This window comes from Pan troglodytes, chromosome 8 (assembly GCF_028858775.2).
Source record: "Pan troglodytes isolate AG18354 chromosome 8, NHGRI_mPanTro3-v2.0_pri, whole genome shotgun sequence".
Lineage (NCBI taxonomy): Eukaryota > Metazoa > Chordata > Mammalia > Primates > Hominidae > Pan > Pan troglodytes.
In genome coordinates this window covers 72,432,281-72,452,205 of record NC_072406.2, presented here as the reverse complement: position 1 = coordinate 72,452,205, position 19,925 = coordinate 72,432,281, and the positions used below count along the sequence as shown (strand labels likewise).

Here is a 19,925-nt window from a genome sequence, read left to right as displayed (position 1 = left end):
GATCAAAATGCCATAAAAGATTAACAGGTAACTTCTGAACTCAAACAGGGCTGTGGTTACCTTCATATTGTTTTTTAAAATCTTTTAAATTATAACCAAGAATATAAAAATAAAATGTTATTTATATAATTTATAGTGTTCTACCTAAGAAAAATGTTTGATTTTTTTTCTCTGATTTAATCTATGAGTGAGTGGATTAAATGCTAGATACTAGACACTGGTTATATAAAAATCAAAGATACAATACTTGCCTCAACAAGCTCACAGTGGTTTGAGGAAGACAAGCAAGAAAACAGAGTTTAAATGCAGGATTATGATATTTGTAATAGAAGTGAGCACATAGTAGGTTTGCACATAAATGTAATACCTTGGCCCTTTATTGAAACGAGAAGAGAGAAAGACCAGGGAAGCCTGAAGTGACTCCATCAGTGAGTGGGTAAGCCAGGTGAGCAGCAGGCACCTAGACATGGGAGCATGAGGGGACAACATGTGCCCACAACACATTTCTCAGTCTTTGCTGAGAGCTACTCAGTAAAGTACCCTCAGTGTCAAAAGTTTCAAACTTAGAATAGGTGACCATGACACTCATAAAATGTTGTGGCTGACAATATTATTTCCTCTGAAGTAGAACACGGAACATGGTTCTGTGATGAGGTCAGTGTTTGGGTGGTGCCAATTTTGGCTCTGGCTTATTTTTCTTGAATTTCAAGTGAATGCATCAGTCCTCCTTTTCACATTTCCCCCTTTATTCAGTTCAAGTGAGCTTCCTCCAAAATTCTATAAACATTATTAAAAAGTCCCAGCTTGACTCTCTCTGTGTTCCATAATTGCTCTGATGGAATAGCAACCCCTGAATAAATAATGTTTCACATCTAGAAGACTCTGTGTTCTTCCTGAAACTGTCTTTGATTACCTCCTTTCCTCTAACAAATAGGACAGGCTGATATTTTCATTGCACAGATGCTAGAGGGGGAGAAAAGATTTCCAGGATTAAGATATTAACTTCTGTGCTCATAATGGATGAAAGCAAAAAATCTGAAAGCACTAACACCAACTCACTTTCTCTTAAATATTATAAAAGATGCTTTACAATTTAAAGAGGTTTTTTAAAACCAGAGTATAATCTTAGTAATTTTTTTTCTTGGTCATAAGAGCAACCATGTGTTCTGCAAATTCTCTAATAGGGTTAGTTTCAAATACTGTATCAGTCTTGTTCAATCCATACATCATCTAAATGACCTGGAAATTGTCATGATCTTGCATTCACATTACATTTCACAGGCAATCTTTCCTACCCAGAGTGACATACAGAAAATATTCATTAGACCTTGGGAATTAATATGGAGAAAATATTATCAGCATATGTCAGTGTTCACTTTGTAAACAGATTCATTTAAATAATTTTTGGTAAAGCTAGTGGCATTGGCAATATGTTAAAACTCTTGCATAATTTTGTAAAAAAAAAAGAGTCTAATTTTTGGAGATGAACACTGAAATGTATGGGGGTAAATGTTATAGTGTCTAGATTTGTGTTAATATTGCCACAAATGAATGAAAAAAGAGGGATAGGTGAAACAAATATAGGAAAACTTTGATAATTGCTAAGTCTGTGATGAGTATACAAGGCTCACTCCATTTCTTACACTTTCGAGTATGCCTACAATTTTTCATGCAGCCTACAGATAGTCATGTTGCCACAGTGCTAAGACAGTATAACATGTAATTTTTTTTTTTGAGACAGGTTTCATTCACCCCTGTCACCAAGGCTGGAGTGCAATGGCGCTATCTCAACTCACTGCAACCTCCACCTACCGAGCTCAAACAATTCTCCTGCCTTAGCCTCCCAAGTAGCTGGGACTACAGGTGCATGCCACTGCACCTGGCTAATTTTTGCAGAGATGGGGCCTCGCCATGTTGGCCAGGCTGGTCTCAAACTCATGGGCTTATGTGATCCACCTGCCTCGGCCTCCCAAGCATATAAATTTATTCCATAGGTTTTTTCTAACATAGAAATTCTCGGCTTACCATCTTAGAATTCACAAATGGTTTCTCAAACATGGCTATGTGTGTGACATTCCTTCCTGTATGATGACTGTGCCCTTTGAATCTTTTGCAGAGTGGCCTGACCCCACTCCATTTGGCTGCTCAAGAAGATCGAGTGAATGTGGCAGAAGTCCTCGTAAACCAAGGGGCTCATGTGGATGCCCAGACAAAGGTATACGGCCCTCCCTTGCCACACAGAAAAGAATGTGTCCATTTGGTGACTGCAGTAAGAAAGAAACTATAACTGTATCAGGAGAACAAACCCTTTAATCATCTCTTTTCTACGTAGTATTTTAAATATTTATTTATGCTAGGGACACTAAAGTCTCCGGTTGCCATATTCCAGGGACTTTTGTCTTTAACGGCCTGGGTACTTGATTCTAGCTGCACAGTAATTTCCCCCTATATTAACACTCTTGAGCCTCCTTACAACAAATGTGTCCTTCGGGGCAGAGTGTGAAAGCTTGTACCTTTCTTAGTTTTTGTGATGGATGTTTTAAATGCAGACAAATAGACAAATAGAAAAACTTGTAATTTGTGACCTCTACGTTCGTTCAGCATGATTTATGAAACAGGATAAATTAAGGCTTATTTAAATATTACTCACTTGCTAAATTCCTAATGGTCTGTGCGGTCATGCGTGTGTTCTCCCTGTCTCAGACGAAAAAGCTCTCATTTCAAAAAGAAAAAAAAATTGCTAATTAATCTTATATAATGCCACAATTTAAACACACACACAAAATAGGACTTCTCATGTCATCATCAAAGATGTAGCTTCACATTAATCACATTTCTCTGAAAATTTTCTTTATATGCTTACTTTTATTATTTCTTCATATCAGATTTGTGTCATCTACTCTAACATTTTTTTTTTTTTTGGTTTTTTTTTTTTTGGTTTTTTGTTTGTTTGTTTGTTTTTTGAGACGGAGTCTCACTCTGTTACCAGGCTGGAGTGCAGTGGCTTGATCTCGGCTCACTGCAACCTCCACCTCCCACGTTCTAGCAATTCTCCTGCCTCAGCCTCCCGAGTAGCTGGGACTACAGCCATGTGCCACCATGCCCAACTAATTTTTGTATTTTTAGTAGAGATGGGGTTTCACCATGTTAGCCAGGATGGTCTTGATCTCTTCACCTTGTGATCCGCACGCCTCGGCCTCCCAAAGTGCTGGGATTACAGGCATGAGCCCCTGCACCCAGCCACATACGCTTTCTTTCTATATGCCATGTTTGACATGAAAAAGAAACTACTAAATATTGTGAATAAAATTTTTATATGTAATATAGGCAGGTTCTGAGGTATATGGGCATATTGAAGTAACTAGTAATACAGAAATATTACCCCAAATTAGCCAGATAAAAGGGTATTGACACCAAAATGAGACTGAATTTAGCTTATTTTCTTATGCTGCTTGAATACTTTCATCAGGAAATAATTCTTGACTTTGGAAATTTGCAACTTTATGGTAAATGTCTTCATTCCATACTGCTTTATTCACACACACACAGAGAGAGAGAGAGAGAGAGAGACTTAAACACTTTCTTAGGTTCTCTCTCCTTTTTATAGATACAAAACTCTAGAAGGCAAGGTCTGGGTCAAGTTTCTCAACATTTTTCTGCCCCAGCACAACCAAGCCATGCCCTAAAATTCAGCCAGGGAGTATGGTGAGGATTCTCAAGGCCAGGTGGGGGAGGAGAGAAGCAAGTACTGTGCTGCCTCCATCTGTTTTCCATTTGCACACACAGCCCCTCGATGTACGAGTCTTGGGACTCCACCACAGTTTCCTTCTAACCCAGCCCAACTCAGGTCCCAGTTGGTAGTCTTTTTTTTTTTTTTTTTTCTCCAAGAGGGAGTCTCACTCTGTCACTCAAGCTGGAATGTAATGGCTTGCTGCAACCTCCACCTCCCGGATTCAAGCAATCCCACCTCAGCCTCCTGAGTAGCTGGGACTACAGGCACATGCCACCACACCCAGCTAATTTTTGTATTTTTAGCAGAGGCAGGGTATCGCCATGTTGGCCAGGCTGATCTCAAGCTCCTGACCTCAGGTGATCCATCTGCCTTGGCCTCCCAAAATGCTGGGATTACAGGCATGAGCCACCGTTCCCGGCCACGTAGTCATTTTTGTACCCCGTATAATATCTGGCAGCGTGTAACCTTTCCTGCCCTTTACAAATGGAGCAGAGCGTCTCACTTCAGAAAGCATCTCTCTGTCCTTTACAAGTTATTTTCCTTTCCTTTCTCTTCTCTGCAAAGGTCACAGCCACCAAAAGGAAGTGAAGCCATGATTGTCCCATAACTAGAGCACAGCAGAAGTGCAGATAGCTGGGTTGCTTGCATTTGCTGCTTAATTTTGTGAATAAGGAGTTTGTTGTATCCCAGGAATGTTCACATTCTCACTGGTAAAGAAGACATCCCCAAGCAGCCCACAGGTGGGATGTATACCATTCAACTCATTGGCTTACATGCAAAAATAATTAATAATAATAAAAATATCAAGACCTCTTCTCCCTGATGAGGAGAAGACTAGAAAATCCTGGTAACAGCCTTTGCAGTCCTCTCCCCCCGCACCCCTCCAGTTTGCTGACCCTTTATACCCCACCCCCCTTTTGCATTTGAAGTTCACCAAATGAGTTTAAGCTAATTTGTGCCACAGGGTATAATAATCAGTGTTGTTTGATAGAGATGAAGCCACTGCTTTTGCTTTTTAGAAGGATAATGTCCAGAAGCATTTTATTTAGACCACCCCTGAAAGGCATTGATTCTTAGAGGACACTAATTAGGGATCAGGAGTTACACTGGATTTCTTTAAATGTGTGTAAAAGCATAAAAAGCTTTGAGAACTTATGTGATACTTACCTATTTCACATTTATGTGTAGATTTCCTACTGGTCACCAAATTCTTACCTGGGAGATATATTCCTTGCCCTCATAGAATTCATAGTTTAGAGAGCAAAACACATAGTATTATAATAACAAAGTCATCATCATAATAAAATAAAACAATGTATTACCCATTTTCTCTATGCCAGGTACTATTCTAAGTGCTTTTCATTTATTATTTTGTTTAATTCTTACAACTACCCTATGAGGCTGGTAAAATTAGCATCCTCGTCTTACAGATGAGGAAACTGAGGCACAGAAAAAGTAATTACTTGCATAAGGTCCCAAAGCTAATTATTACAAAGCCTGATTTTAACCACAGGTCTATATCTAGAAATATATATATAATTTTAGAGTATTAGGTAATAACTAAGATTTTTGACAAAGGTGGGTAGGATAGAGGAAGCTATAGCTTGTTCAATATCATGGGAACATGTGAAGAAAAACAGGGATTATGTCTTAAGATATTGCTAGAAAATTAAGATCTCAGAGGGCCTTAATGTACCAGGCTAAGCTGCCCAGCTTTTTATCCTGTTTGCACTGAGAAGCCACTGAAGTTTTTAAACACAAACGTGATAAGATCAGCAATCTGGTTTAAAAAGATCCTGGGAAACAATGCAAAGAATAAGTTGATTTTAAACCTTGCAGCAGGGGCAGTTAGGCTATTGTGAAATCCAAATGAGGAATAAAGAAGGCCTGAACTAAGTGGCAGATGAGACACTGAGAACAAGAGAGAAATTAGAGAGATAATTAAAAGACATACAAACAGCTAAGATTCGAAGACTTTTGGGAGGCCGCGGCGGCCAGATCACGAGGTCAAGAGATCGAGACCATCCTGGCTAACACGGCGAAACCCCGTCTCTACTAAAACAATACAAAGAAATTAGCTGGGCATGGTGGCGGCTGCCTGTAGTCCCAGCTACTCGGGAGGCTGAGGCAGAAGAATGGTGTGAACCCAGGAAGCAGAGCTCGCAGTGAGCCGCACCACTGCACTCCAGCCTGGGCGACAGAGCGAGACTCCATCTCAAAAAAAAGATTTGAAGACCATGTGTGGTATGGGGACTAAGGAGAAGCAGGAAATTCAGGAGGAAACTAAGGATCTGACCTGTGCAACTGGGTGATCACAAGTACCATTCAATGAGACAGGGAATAAAGGAGAGACAAAGCCAGCTGGGGAAAGAGGACTATGAGTTTCCTATTGGGTGTGTTGAATTGTAGATTACCAGGGGCCAATCAAGTAGGAAAACCCAAGAAATGACTCACATATTGATCTGGACACAGAAAGGATGGCTGGACTAAAGATGCAGATTTCGGAATCATCACAGTCAAGGTATTAGCTGACACTGTGAAAGTAGACGTGATCCTCAAGGAAAAGTGTGGCGCAAACCAAAGACAAAACCCTCGGGATCCACTCCATTTTACAGCGGATGGAGGAGGCAAAGGAGGGCTGTCCAAAGGTAGAGGAGAAATCAGGAAAGAATATGATAGGGCTGTCAAATTATGAAAAACTGTCAAGGTGTTTCAGATAAGAGAAGCTCAAAGTCCATGCATGCCAGGCATGGCTGGACACTTGGGATATTAAAAAGCAGTTTTACTAGAGCAGTGGAGATGGTGAAATGTAGGGAGGATGAGCTGGAACAGTGAATGAAGATTATTTTTTTTTCCAAGAAGTTTAGTTTTCAAAGGATAGAAACCTAGAGAAAAGGAGAAATATTTGAAAGGAGTGCTTTTTGTTTCTAAGATGGAAACATAAAAATATGTCTATAAGCTGAGATGAGCATGCCAGAGGAAAGAAAAATGGTTAGCAAAATTACTTGTTTTTTTGTTTGTTTGTTTGTTTTTGTTTGTTTATTTATTTATTTTTTTTTTTTGAGACGAAGTTTCGCTCTTGTCACCCAGGCTGGAGTGCAGTTGTGTGATCTTGGCTCACTGCAACCTCCACCTCCCGGATTCAGGCGATTCTCCTGCCTCAGCTTCCCAAGAAGCTGGGATTACAGGCACCGCCACGCCTGGCTAATTTTTTGTATTTTTAGTAGAGATGGGGTTTTGCCATATTGGGCAGGCTGATCTCGAGCTCCTGACCTCGGGTGATCCGCCGGCCTCGGCCTCCAAAAGTGCTGGGATTACAGACATGAGCTACTGTGCCTGGCCTGGTTAGCAAAATTATAAGGGGTATCAGAAGCGGAATAGGCTGAGCCAGAGTTAGAAATGACAATTTCTTTCTCTTTCTGTTTTTTTTTTTCTTTCTTTTTTTTTTTTTTTTGGAGACAGAGTCTCTCACTTTGTTGCCCAGGCTGGAGTACATGGGCATGATCATGGCTCACTGCAGCATCAACTTCCCAGGTTCAAGTGATCCTGCCACCTCAGCCTCCTGAGTAGCTGGGACTACAGACACATGCCACCACGCCCGGCTAATTGTTTTTTTTGTTTTGTTTTTTTGTTTTTGTATTTTTAGCAGAGACAGGGTTTTTTCCTTGTTGACCAGGCTGGTCTTGACCTCCTGGCCTCAAGTGATCTGCCCGCCTCAGCCTCCCAAAGTGCTGGGATTACAGGCATGAGCCACCACACCCGGCCTGATCTTTTCCTGTTTTCAGTCATTAATTTACCAAAGATTTAAAATATTTATTGAGCACTGATGATATGCCAGGCACTGTTTTCAGCACGAGGTGATAATAGCTAACCCTATGTGTCAGACACTGTTGAAATAATTGTTAACAGTTAATCCTTACAACAACACAATGACTTTGGTACTGCTACTAAAGTCCATTTTATAATGCATAAGCCAATGTACAGAGAGGTTCAATAACTTATCCAAATTCACACAGATAGTAAGTAGCAGAGCTGGGTCCCAAACCCAGACAGTCTGCCTCTGAGGCCCAGGTTCCTGGCTGCTGAGCCCCTCCTTCCCCCGTTCTCATCAGTCAGAAGTGCAGTCTTATCAGTGAATGGATGTAAACATCTACTACTTGGTAATCAAGAGAGGAAAAAAGGAAGGAATGTTGTTAAAGACTCGGATGTATTTTGCAGGGTTTTGCTGAGCTCTATCCAGTGTTGCCCAAAGGAAGGAGGGAAAAACCTAATCAGCTTGTAATGATGTTATCAGGGAGGCAGCTGTGACAAAGAGGCAGAGGCTGCTCTGTTCCCTGGGCTATGGCTCTTTATTTGTTTGCTTGTTTATTTAGCTACTCAAGAAAAAAATAGGGAGTCTTTGAAAAATTTGTTACTGCTGATTGGAAAGAATTGCTCACGTCCCACCTCTCTGAGCGTATTTATGCGAGGTGCTATTTTGTATGGGAATGCTGTTAACCCCGAGGAATGGAGGAGCCCACATCTGATTTCTCTGAATGCAAGTTCAATCTTCTTGGCCATGCCCACGTATTTTTGAGAAAACACTTTAGTGTTTGTGGAACAGCAGGAAGACCAGTGTCCTGGAGCACAGCGACCAAGGGAGAGAATGGTGGGAAGATTAAAAGCTGTATGGATGGGGAATGAGGAGGATAGGGGAGACTAGAATTAGAGAGCTCCTAACGCTGTATTATAATGACTTAGGGTTTTAATAAGAATGAGATGGGAAGCTATGAGGATGAATAGAACCTGTGCATTAAAATATTTAGGCCAGGCATAGTGGTTCACACTTGTAATCCCAGCACTTTGGGAGGCCAAGGCAGGAAGATCACTTGAGCCCAGGAGTTTGAGACCAGCCTAGGCAACATAGTGAGACCTCATCCCTACAAAAAATAGAAAAATTAGCCAGGCGTGGTGGTGCATGCCTGTAGTCACAGCTACTTGAGATAGATTGAGCCCAGGAGGGGAAGCTGCAGTGAGCCATGATCCCATCACTGCACCCCAGCCCGGTGACAGAGCAAGACCCTGTCTCAAATAAATAAATAAACAACCCTGTCTCAACTATATATACCTAATCAACACATCCATCTCAACAACTATTAGAAATGGTTGTATTATAACTTAGGCAAATTGACTAAAATCTCAAAGAATTTTTTAATATTTAGACTTTTAAAAAATATTGGGTCCACATGGTTTTGACTTGTAAGGGGAAGTTCTCTGAACTTGCAAATAATGTTACTTCAATCAATTAAACCAACTGTACTGAGCACTGATTGGACACATTATTTTCAAGCTTCCCTTATTAAGCAGTATTCTGATCATGGGTGCAGTATCTGAGTTCCTCTGTACTGAAAAGGAGAACCCTGCAAAGCAGGCAAATGGATTCTGGTCACCAAAAAGGAATATCCTCCATCTTGTATTCAGTAGCGTTAGAGGTTGTAAGTCAGTTTCCTATATGTGGTTATGGTGAGCTTTCCAGGGACAGTCTGGTCAGTGTGGGTGCACTGACAGTTTGTTTAGTGAGACAAAGTCTACCAAGAGTCACCTCTCTAGGGCAGCACATCCCTGGTAAGGTATCTTCACCTTCTGCAGTCAACTGTGGTTTGGGCATCTCTTTTTCAAATTCAAATGTATTCATTTGCTGGGGTCACCGTAAAGACACTAGTGCCATCATATAAGATACAGACCCTTGAAAATATGGATCACCCACCCCCATTCCTGTTTAGAAATATTGTGATAAAAGGTCAATGTTCTCCCTTTCAGAGATCTGGTACTGCCTGTGTCATTATGAACAGGGGCTCTGAAATTGCAGGGTAGTATGTTATAATGAACACAGCCATCTAGAGAAGGATCTGGAATATCCTTATTTTAAAGAAAATAATTATACATACACACACATATACACACACAGAGAACTTATAGCCCCTCAGGGGTCAGTGGATACTAATTTGAGAAACAAACCATTTCTTGTCTAAATCAGTGAATCAGTGGTTTTCAAACTCTGGGACTCTAGGTAGGAAGGCAAAAGACTAACTTGATATACCTTGTTCAAGTTCATACTTCTCAGACCACCTGAGCTCTCACCAGCCTCCCTCTTCCTTTTAGTGTTTCTGTGCTTCTTCCTATCTCTATCAGGCATTCTGATAATCACCTCCTGCCATGTGTTATTATTTAGCCACTTCATTTTTGCGTAGATTTAAAGCTTTCAGAAAGTATTCAATAAACAAGTCAAGTCTCCATAAAGTGCTCTTCTGACCCCGAATAAGAAGCCACTGAATCAGTCTGTCTGTGCTGTCAGTTGTTCCATCTTTCCTTTGTATCTTGAAAAGTTCTAAGAACAAGATGACCTGATAAAAAATAAAGCACTATGGGGAGCTAACAATTTTATGGGCAGTGGTATTTTAATTTATACCTAAGTCTTATGCTGAGAATTATCAAGGGCAATTTTTTTAATATAGAGAAGAAAAAAACCTACTTTTTCCAGCTCAAAAAGAAAGGTTAAATAATGATTTTGCTTCTGTTTAGGATAGCTGTTAGTAAAAGTGTAATTATGATGCTTCTTTTTAAAAAAAATAATAATTACAGATGGGATACACACCACTGCATGTGGGCTGCCACTATGGAAATATCAAGATTGTTAATTTCCTGCTCCAGCATTCTGCAAAAGTTAATGCCAAAACAAAGGTAAGCTCCTTCCTTTTTTGTTTCTGTCAGAATCATTTATTTTTGCTTCAAAGGAATTAAGAATCATCTCTTCCATCTTCCTTCTACAGAATGGGTATACGCCATTACATCAAGCAGCACAGCAGGGGCATACGCATATAATAAATGTCTTACTTCAGAACAATGCCTCCCCCAATGAACTCACTGTGGTAAGCGCTCAGGGCCAGCTCAGGAGAAGAGGGAGGAGATAGATGGGCCTGGACTCTGGTGTCTTCTTACATTTTTCATTGTACTTTCATGAAGAGGCATAAACAGAGCATTCAGTAGAATGAGGAAAGAAGGACAATAACCATATTGTTCTGAGCTGTTCAGAGAGAGAGAGATGATTAGTGTTTTATATGTGAAAACTACCTACTGCATTGTCACCTAGTAGGAAGTACACATGTAAGAAAAAAAAAATGTGTTGGTTTCATTGATTTCTTACTTAGAACGTTAAAAAGCCTCTTGGATTGCATGTGTAGCTGCCCAGACTTTGCTGTATGAGTACAAACAGGTTAGGTGGGTTTTGTGCAAGGTATGTCTCTAATGAAACACTTTTTTGTGTATGACAGTGGGATGGGTCTGATGAGACACTCACCTTACATTTTGTATCAGCAAAAAAAATGTGGAATAAGGCTTGCTAATTCCTCACTCACATTTTCCTTTTGCCAGAATGGGAATACTGCCCTTGGCATTGCCCGGCGCCTCGGCTACATCTCAGTAGTGGACACCCTGAAGATAGTGACCGAAGAGACCATGACCACAACTGTAAGTAAGGAATGCAGAACCTTGTTACCCTAGGAGCCAGCTTTCAGCCAGTTTTCTTGGGTTTTTCTGAGATGAATATTTTTTCCCATTCATAAACTAAGCACCATGTTTTAAAATACAGTCACCTCATTGTTGGTAGTCAGGATAGCAAAACTCTTATTGCTAATATGAATAAAAGTTTAAAACACTAAGAATACCTATTTAAAAGATGCATCTGTAGCTATAGAGTTTTTACTTCCATATACAGCTAAATGTATTTATTTATTTGTTTGCTTTGATATAACAAGCTTTTAATGAAATGATGGTGAAGGCAGAAATTTTTTAACATCCTTCCTTGGCAGCGTAAAGAAATTGAAAACTCTTAAGTTGGTTCCTTAAAAATGTTTTAATGCACAAATGGTACATGGATACATTATCATTCCTGTAAAAAAAAATGTTTACATTGTTTTAAAAAAATCCAGATGGGATCAGAACTGGTTTTGCCTGCTACTGTCACTCATCTTCTGTCCTATTGGAGTTTCCATAAGAAACACAATAGGCTGTTTTGTTAAAATTTAAAATGGATCTTTACCAGGAGGCCCTATTGCATCAACTACATTTTTACAAGCTGCAGCCTCTAGGATAAGTCATTTCTTTCCAACCCCATCTGGTACCTTTGAACAGCATTAACATTTGGTAACTTTGGAATTAAAAGCAAATATTACATGATATCAGAGGCTTATTTGAGTTATTCCTGACTCCATGACTCAACACATAGACCTGAGGTTGACTCTTAACAAAGTAAATATAGGACTCTGGAACATTTTGAATTATCAGCTCTGTCCCCTTTTCTCTTTGACCACCTTCCAACATGAAGGAGAAAATGGTTAGCATCTGCAAATTAGTTTGTATACCCAGTGCTTTTTGTGAAAAACATGGGTTGAAGGTCTCTGTAACTACCTGCAGTTTGAGTTATCTGGCAGTGTTACTCAATGTATAATTCTTAGTCTTTAGAAACTAAAAAACAAGCCTGCTGATTACGGGAGAAAAATTTTGTAATTTGCAAAAGAGAAAACAGTTGTTTTAATGGAATAGAACAATGATTGTCAACCAGCACCCATTCCGAACTTCAAGTTATACTTTGTCTAAGAGAGAAATTTCCACATGTTGCTTTCATACACCTCTTGAGGATTTTATTATATTAAAATCTATCATTAAGTTCTCAAAAAAAGTGTTCAAACCAATAATGTTTATTACCTTTAATTTTATATCCCATGTAGCTCTATCTAGGATAGGAAAGGAGAAGAAGAGAACAAACTATTTAATGATAGCCAAGTGTCACAATGCTATAAAGATTTGAAGTCATTGCAGTAAATATATAATATTAATACTTCTATTTCAATGTTAAAAGACTTGAGACATGTAAAAGTTCAAAATACAAATCTTATTTGGTTGAATGTAAATGACTTTCTCACCCATTATGAAATTTCAAAACTTTTTTCAAAATCAAAAAAAAGCTTTAAGAGAAAGTAGAGTTAAGAACAAAATTAAGTTACAGCTTCAAAAAATCAACTGAAAGACAGAGAAGGGTCTCAGAGCTCCATCAGGTTCCCATCAGAAGACAGAATGTGTACAGGAATAGTGCCTTTTCACTCCCAACATCATCAGCTGTCCTTGTTGATGACTTTCTGCAAAAGAGAGAAGACACTATGCATGCTAATTGGAAAGGTCCAGTTTGCCTAGTGAAGAAAATGAGGCTTCCACCAAAAGAAGTGTTCACGTTGATTAAAAAAGAGTCCAGAGAAGTCTCTAAAACTTCGCCCAGCATTGTGGTATTTGGTACATTATCTCAAGCTGAGACACCACCTTGTCAGCCTTGCTTTAGCGGTTACATGTAAACTAGCTTAGACAGGACTGATGTAATTCAGGGTGGAGTCTATGACTTTAAGCTAATAACTATAGCTCAGCCTCCACCACAGGCATGATATTTGTATAGCTAGTTACTGGGACTCCAGCAGCCAGCCATTGACTCTATAAACAGACTTCAGTTTTTCAAAACAAAAAGAGAATGTCTTTTCCATATGAGTAAAATACATGATGTGGCAATGCTGAGAAAGACGGTTTAGTTAATTAGATTACAATCAAAACAGCATACCAAACTGAATGGATAGAAGCTGATATTCAAAAGATGTGAATTGTATCTATCAAAACTGCATTGTTTAAAATACGCAATTACTTCATATGTAAGGAGCAGAACACCTCTAGCACACAGATATTGGTTGCTAATACTATTTTCTACTAAAAGCAAACAGTGCTCCTTGGAGAAATGGCTGAATCTAAGGATAGCACAGTAAATATATAAGATGAGCCTGGAACATCTTAGAGTGTCAAAAAGTAAGGAAATGCTCCTCCCTCCCCCAACAAAAGTAAATAAACTAATACAGAGGCACAATGGTGGGGGGTATGTTGAAGGGACATATGAATTAACTAAAAGAGTTCCCAATGGCCATAGCTGGAACAATTTGAGCAAAAATAAATAAATATAATAGTATTGAAGTATAGTGCAAACTGTAAAATAACTATCCATGAATTCATACTATTATACATAAGTAATTCAATAAATGGAAAAGAAGACACAAATTTCTCAGGCAAAAGAATTCCAAATAATGTATGAAAATACTTCACTCTCGAAGTGGAACATAATTCCCCACTGCTTACATGTGGGCTGAACATAGTGATTCCTTTGCAAAGAAAACATTATGGAAGCAGGGGGAAATAGAGTAACTTTACAATGGAGAAACCTGACAAATACTGCTTCAGACATATGATCAAGATCAACATCAACAATGATAAGTCATGTTGATGATATTGTACCCTTGATACAATGTGATGAAATGGCACTTTTCCTCTGTGATCTTCCTCCGTAAAACATACAGCCCCAGTCTATTAAAAAAAAAAAAAAAAAAACCATGAGACAAGCCCCAGTTGATGGACATATCTGACTAGTACACTGCAAAACTGTCAAGGTCATCAAAAACAAGGAAAGTCAAATGCAAATCAAGACCACAATGAGATACCCTCTCATACCAGTCAGAATGGCAATTATTACAAAGTCAAAAAACAACAGATGCTGGCAAGGCTGTGGAAAAATAGGAATGCTTTTACACTGTTGGTGGGCATGTAAATTAGTTCAACCATCATATAAGACAGTGTGGCAATTTCTCAAAGACCTAGACCCAGAAATATCAGTTGACCCAGCAGTCCCATTACTGAGTATATACCCAAAGGAATGTAAGTTATTCTGTTACAAAGATACATGCATGTGTATGTTCATTGCAGCACTATCCACAATAACAAAGATGTGAAATCAACCCAAATGCCCATCAATGATAGACTGGATAAAGAAAATGTGGTACATATACACCATGGAATACTGTGCAGTCATAAAAAAGGAATGATATCATGTCCTTTGCAGGGACATGGATGGAGCTGGAAGCTGTTATCCTCAGCAAACTAACGGAGGAACAGAAAACCAAACACCACATGTTCTCACTTACAAGTGGGAGCTGAACAATAAGACCACGTGGACACAGGGAGGGGAAGGACACACACTGGGGCCTGGGGGTGGGGAGGGAGAACATCAGGATAAATAGCTCATGCATGTGGGGCTTAATACCGAGGTGATTGGTTCATAGGTGCAGTAAACCACCATGGCACACGTTTGTTTACCTATGTAACAAACCTGCATGTCCTGCACATTTAACCTGGAACTTAAATTAATTTTTTTAAAAAAACAAGGAAAGTCTGAGAAATTGTCACAGCCCAGAGGAACCTAAGGAGACACAACTAAATGTAATACAGTATCCTCGATGGGATCCTGAAACATTAAAAGGACATTAAGCAGAAACTGAAGAAAAATGAATAAAATATAAACTTTAATAATAATGTATCAATGTTGATTCATTAATTGTGATATTTTCCATGCTAATAAAAGATTTTAATAATAGGCCAGGCACGGTGGCTCATGCCTGTATTCCCAGCACTTTGGGAGGCTGAGGCAGGTGGATCACCTGAGGTTGGGAGTTCGAGGCCAGCCTGGCCAACGTGGTGAAAACCTGTCTCTACTAAAAATACAAAAATTAGCTGGGCGTGGCCATGCACGTCTGTAATCCCAGCTACTGGGGAGGCTGAGGCAAGAGAATCGCTTGAACCTGGGAGGCAGAGGTTGCAGCAAGCCGAGATTGTGCCACTGCACTCCAGCCTGGGAAACAGAGCGAGACTTGGTCTCAAATAATAATAATACTATCAACGAAGATTTTAATAATAGGGGGAACTTGGTGTGGGGTGTATGGGAACTGTCTATACTATCTTCACAATTATTCTATAAATCTCAAACTCTTCTAAAAATTAAAGTTTATTTTTAAAACTGCTCCACTGCAGTATTACATGCTGGAAAAGACATCAAATAATGGTTTATTTCAACACAATAATTGGGGATAGGGGTAGAAATCACATTTACCAAGTATTATCTCTAAGAAACTATGAATTTGTACCTTTTTTTAGTTTTAACAACCTGGCTTTTTTTCAGTTGTCTCATTTAAACGTGTATCTTCCCTTGTACCATTAGTGTCTCATATGCTGAGAATTAAAAACAAAACAAAACAAAAAAAAAACTCACTTTTAAACTAAGGTCATTAAGATTTTCTTACCAGTGATGCTAACAGTGTCTTTTGGATGGATATAATCCAAGATTTTCTTACCAGTGATGCTGACAGTGTCTTTTGGGTGGGTATAATCTAAGTTATCAAAGAGAAAGTAAAAGAGGCAGTAGGCATTTGCTGCATAATATACTGTTCTTTAAATTTTGAGAGAGGCTAAAATGATCTGCCAATGCATCACCTTTTAAGTATTTTTTCATACACATTGTTGTAAAGATTATTGTTGTAAATATTATTTTAATATTTTGTTTTATCCTATGAATTAAAATTACATATAAGAGGAGAACACAAAATAGACGGAAAGCTTGGCACAAGTAATAGAGACATATTTCTTGCAGCTCATTTGGCTTCCCTTCAGCTGAGACCTTTCGTGGAATAGGGCGGCAGATTCATCAGACCATGAAAAAGTATAGCAGTGGAGTAGGAGGGGCAGAATCTTCTCTTTTCCTTTGAAAAGCTTTATTAGAGACCTAAATCTTTTAAGCTGTGGTACTTTGCCACTAGAATTCTTTCATTTTGTACTCCTGTGCTTTGTATATGGTGACAACCTTTGTGACACTAAGGGACAACAATTTTGATGTTATTTTATATGTGGGAGATTCAAGATATTCAACACATACATTCCACAAGAAACTGATTAATTCAGAGATGAATGAAAAGACCCATTAAAATGTACAGTCTGCTCACACTAAAATGACTGCTTTTTTGTTACTAGACTGTCACAGAGAAGCACAAAATGAATGTTCCAGAAACGATGAATGAAGTTCTTGATATGTCTGATGATGAAGGTATGAAAATGTTCTTTGAGTTCACAATAATTATAAGTGACTGTGTATTTTGTTTGTTTCCTGAAGAAAGTCCATTGCAAAAATGTTTATCAGGAATATTGAAATGTTTTGTTGTAATATCAAGAGTATGTATTTTTCATCCACTTATATTGTTCACTTAAATCATGCAGTTCGTAAAGCCAATGCCCCTGAAATGCTCAGTGATGGCGAATATATCTCAGATGTTGAAGAAGGTATTTGTAAATTTTTATTGTGATGAAACTTAACTACTACCAACTTTATCTTTCATTTCTTATCTTTGAAATATAATATTTCCTTGAGTTACTAACTTTTCATATTATCTTGAGATTATTAATTTGTGTATTATTTAAATAATGTATATCTGGTACTATTAGCTCTCCTTTTTAAGTCTCTTTGAATCCTCTTTCCTTGAACCTGTTTCCTAACTTTAAAATATAAAAGTGTCACTAATTATCTGGATTCCTTGCCTTCTATTTGTTTCTATCGAACAGAATACTGATGCTTTTATTGTTTGCATCTGAAATCTAGAAAGGGAAAACTGGTTAATTACAATATTTTTTTAAAACAAGAGAAGTTTCCTTATAGGAAATCCTTTTAAATGCCCTAAGATTTGCCCATTCTGCTAAACTTTGTAGAAAAAGCAGCTTTTGATCTTGAAATGATAATGAAAACAACCTGAAAAAAAAACTTTTGAAATAGAAATTTTCAATAATGATTTAATGAAAGAGATCAAAATATTATTGTAGCTATACTTTATGTGTTTTCAGAAATTGGTTTCTGTTTTGCTTAAAAACCAATACTTTGACCAGGTCATGATATACAGTTATATCAATGAATGGCATCTTTAAAAGGTCCATTGGAAAACAAGCATTTTTATAGTGAGTAAATATTGTACTGATGACACATTTTGGAGTGTCACTGTAATAACAAAATATTTACCATGGGAAAATTATATTTAACTGTTTTTCTTGCATCATTTGACTCTCCTAAATGATGGGAGATCATCAAATACAGTCTACCCTATTATGACCTCCATTTGCCACCTGTCATGTAGTAGCTTTCTTTTGGTTAGTCTTAATGTTGCTAGTCTTTTTTTGCCTTTAAGTAATCTTCCCTATTTTAATTCATATGATTTCTTTCTTTGAGTTGCATGCATTTCAATGGGAACCTAAATAGTGGAAAAGCTTGCCTAGTCTGAAGCCACTTTAATCTTTTTGTTATCCAATCAATGACTTCCCACTATAATGCATTGTGGCCAGGGACTGCACACCCCAGTGAGCTAATGTCCTGCTGGTCATTTAGGGACCTCGGAGGATCTGGCTGAATGTTTGTAAATGCTGTTTTGATAAATGCTAAAGGCTTTTACTCAGTTTTCTTTCTTTTTCTCTGAAACATCCGCTATACATTTACCTCCCTTCTATCCCCAAATGGATAATATTTGTTATCATCTTTAGGACTTTTAGAGTAATATACCTACTGTCATATTATATTTCATTGCCTTCTCATACATTTCAGAGTAACTTCTGTGCAGAAGATAAAAGAAAAAATGATATTCTTACATAGATGTTTACACACACAAAACATGATGTCAAAAGTATGTTTGTCAAATGAAATTATTAGGAATCATGGTATGACAATCATAGACCTAAAAATTTACTGTTCATTAACGAAATATCTAAAATTATCCCCATTGATGAGAGGCCAAGTTTGAATGGACTATCTAACAGCCTTATACATATGGATAACCAAATAATTTCAAAAATGGAGATTTTGAATCTCGAAATTTGAATTTAATTGACCTCATTACTTAACTAGAAATGTGTTTATCTCAGCTTGGGAATTTGAAATTGGCAATTTTAAATTCTCATTTTATGCATCTTTTCTTTAAAATCTTTGGCCCTTACTTTAATGTTTCCAGGGCTGTTGGAATCAAATGGCTTTTAATTTTGTGGTATTGCCGAATTTAATGTTGAAAAGGATTCCTTAAAGGTCACTCAGTCTGAGCAAACATCTGCTGGAATCTCATCTGCTTAGGATCTCCTGTGCCCAAGCCCTTCAAATAATGAGAATTCTTTAATTCCTAAGCTGCCTAGTCCATTTGGACAATTCTGTCTTTAAAAATCCTTCATGTTATTGAACTTCCTGTAGCATCTACTCATTGATTCAAGCTTTGGTGTATTTGACCAAGTTGAAGGGAAGACTACATTCTATGTAGTATTTTGAACAAAAGCTGCCTTTTCTGTGTGACAATCTTTCAGATATTTAAAAATGCTTTTTCTATTTCTTCTTAGTTTTTTTTTTTTTCAGGTATATCATTGCTACCTCCTTCTATTGTTCCCCTCAGCAACCTGGTCGCCCTCTCCTGTGCATGTTTCAACATGTCTGTGCCATCTCAAGTTGAGGTGACCAGAACTGAACACAATATTTTTAGTCTCGTCAAAGCAGAGTATAGCAGGACTATTGCATTCTCCATGGAAGATGTTAAAAGTCTATTTTTGAAGATTAAGGTTATAATACACTTTTAATTCAAGTCATATTAGTATTACTGTCTGCTAAGGTCCCTAAATTTTGCTTACAAGAGCTCTAGAAAGCCACATTTGCCCTATTATGTATTTATGTTGTCCTCTGCTGCATAAATTAGCATTTCTAACTACTGCAAATCCCAAAACAAATCATTTTGAAATTTGGATTCTAAAAGGACCCCTACAACTTTAATGATAATTTTAACTTCTGACTCATTTGCCTGATAGTCTTGCCAGAGCTTTGATTGTCATTTTAGTTAGATTTAGTGTTGGCCATTTGAGTAAGCTCCTATGCAGCTGTGGCAAATGTTCATTTCCATGAAGCCATAGGCATGTTGTGAGTATAACTATCTACAAGAACTAGTGAGAGATCATCACATTGGTATCCCCAGACACTAAAGAATAACAGCAGCTTTTAAAAGCAAATAAAAATAATAAGCAATATAGGCTGCCAGTTTGTCTCAAGAAAGAAAATGAAAATGAGTTTGTAATAAGGGAAAATAAAATTTTAATCTGATTCTAAAAATAATCTGCTGTAAGTAGATATTTAAAATTTAAAATAAATAAGATAAAAAATTAAAAAGCAAAAGTAAAATAAATATTAAGGAAGAAATGTCAAGAGTAGTCTCTCACTTCTTTTTCATTCTCTTTTCCTTTT

The 19,925-nt window shown here is 37.9% G+C and overlaps 1 protein-coding gene across 38 annotated transcripts in view; it reads left to right on the top strand.

The window, feature by feature from the left end:
- ANK3 (ankyrin 3) overlaps positions 1-19,925 on the top strand; it is a 714,446-nt gene that overhangs the window by 559,323 nt on the left and 135,198 nt on the right. For 25 of the 38 annotated variants that reach the window (XM_003312571.6, XM_063781817.1, XM_063781816.1 and 22 more), the window contains 6 exons: positions 2,117-2,215; positions 10,355-10,453; positions 10,543-10,641; positions 11,144-11,239; positions 16,652-16,724; positions 16,895-16,957. In XM_003312571.6, the coding sequence (XP_003312619.3) occupies positions 2,117-2,215; positions 10,355-10,453; positions 10,543-10,641; positions 11,144-11,239; positions 16,652-16,724; positions 16,895-16,957 (529 nt within the window). The remainder of the gene's footprint in view (positions 1-2,116; positions 2,216-10,354; positions 10,454-10,542; positions 10,642-11,143; positions 11,240-16,651; positions 16,725-16,894; positions 16,958-19,925) is intronic. The other 13 variants (XM_063781818.1, XM_024346390.3, XM_016918367.4 and 10 more) reach the window with 1 other exon arrangement.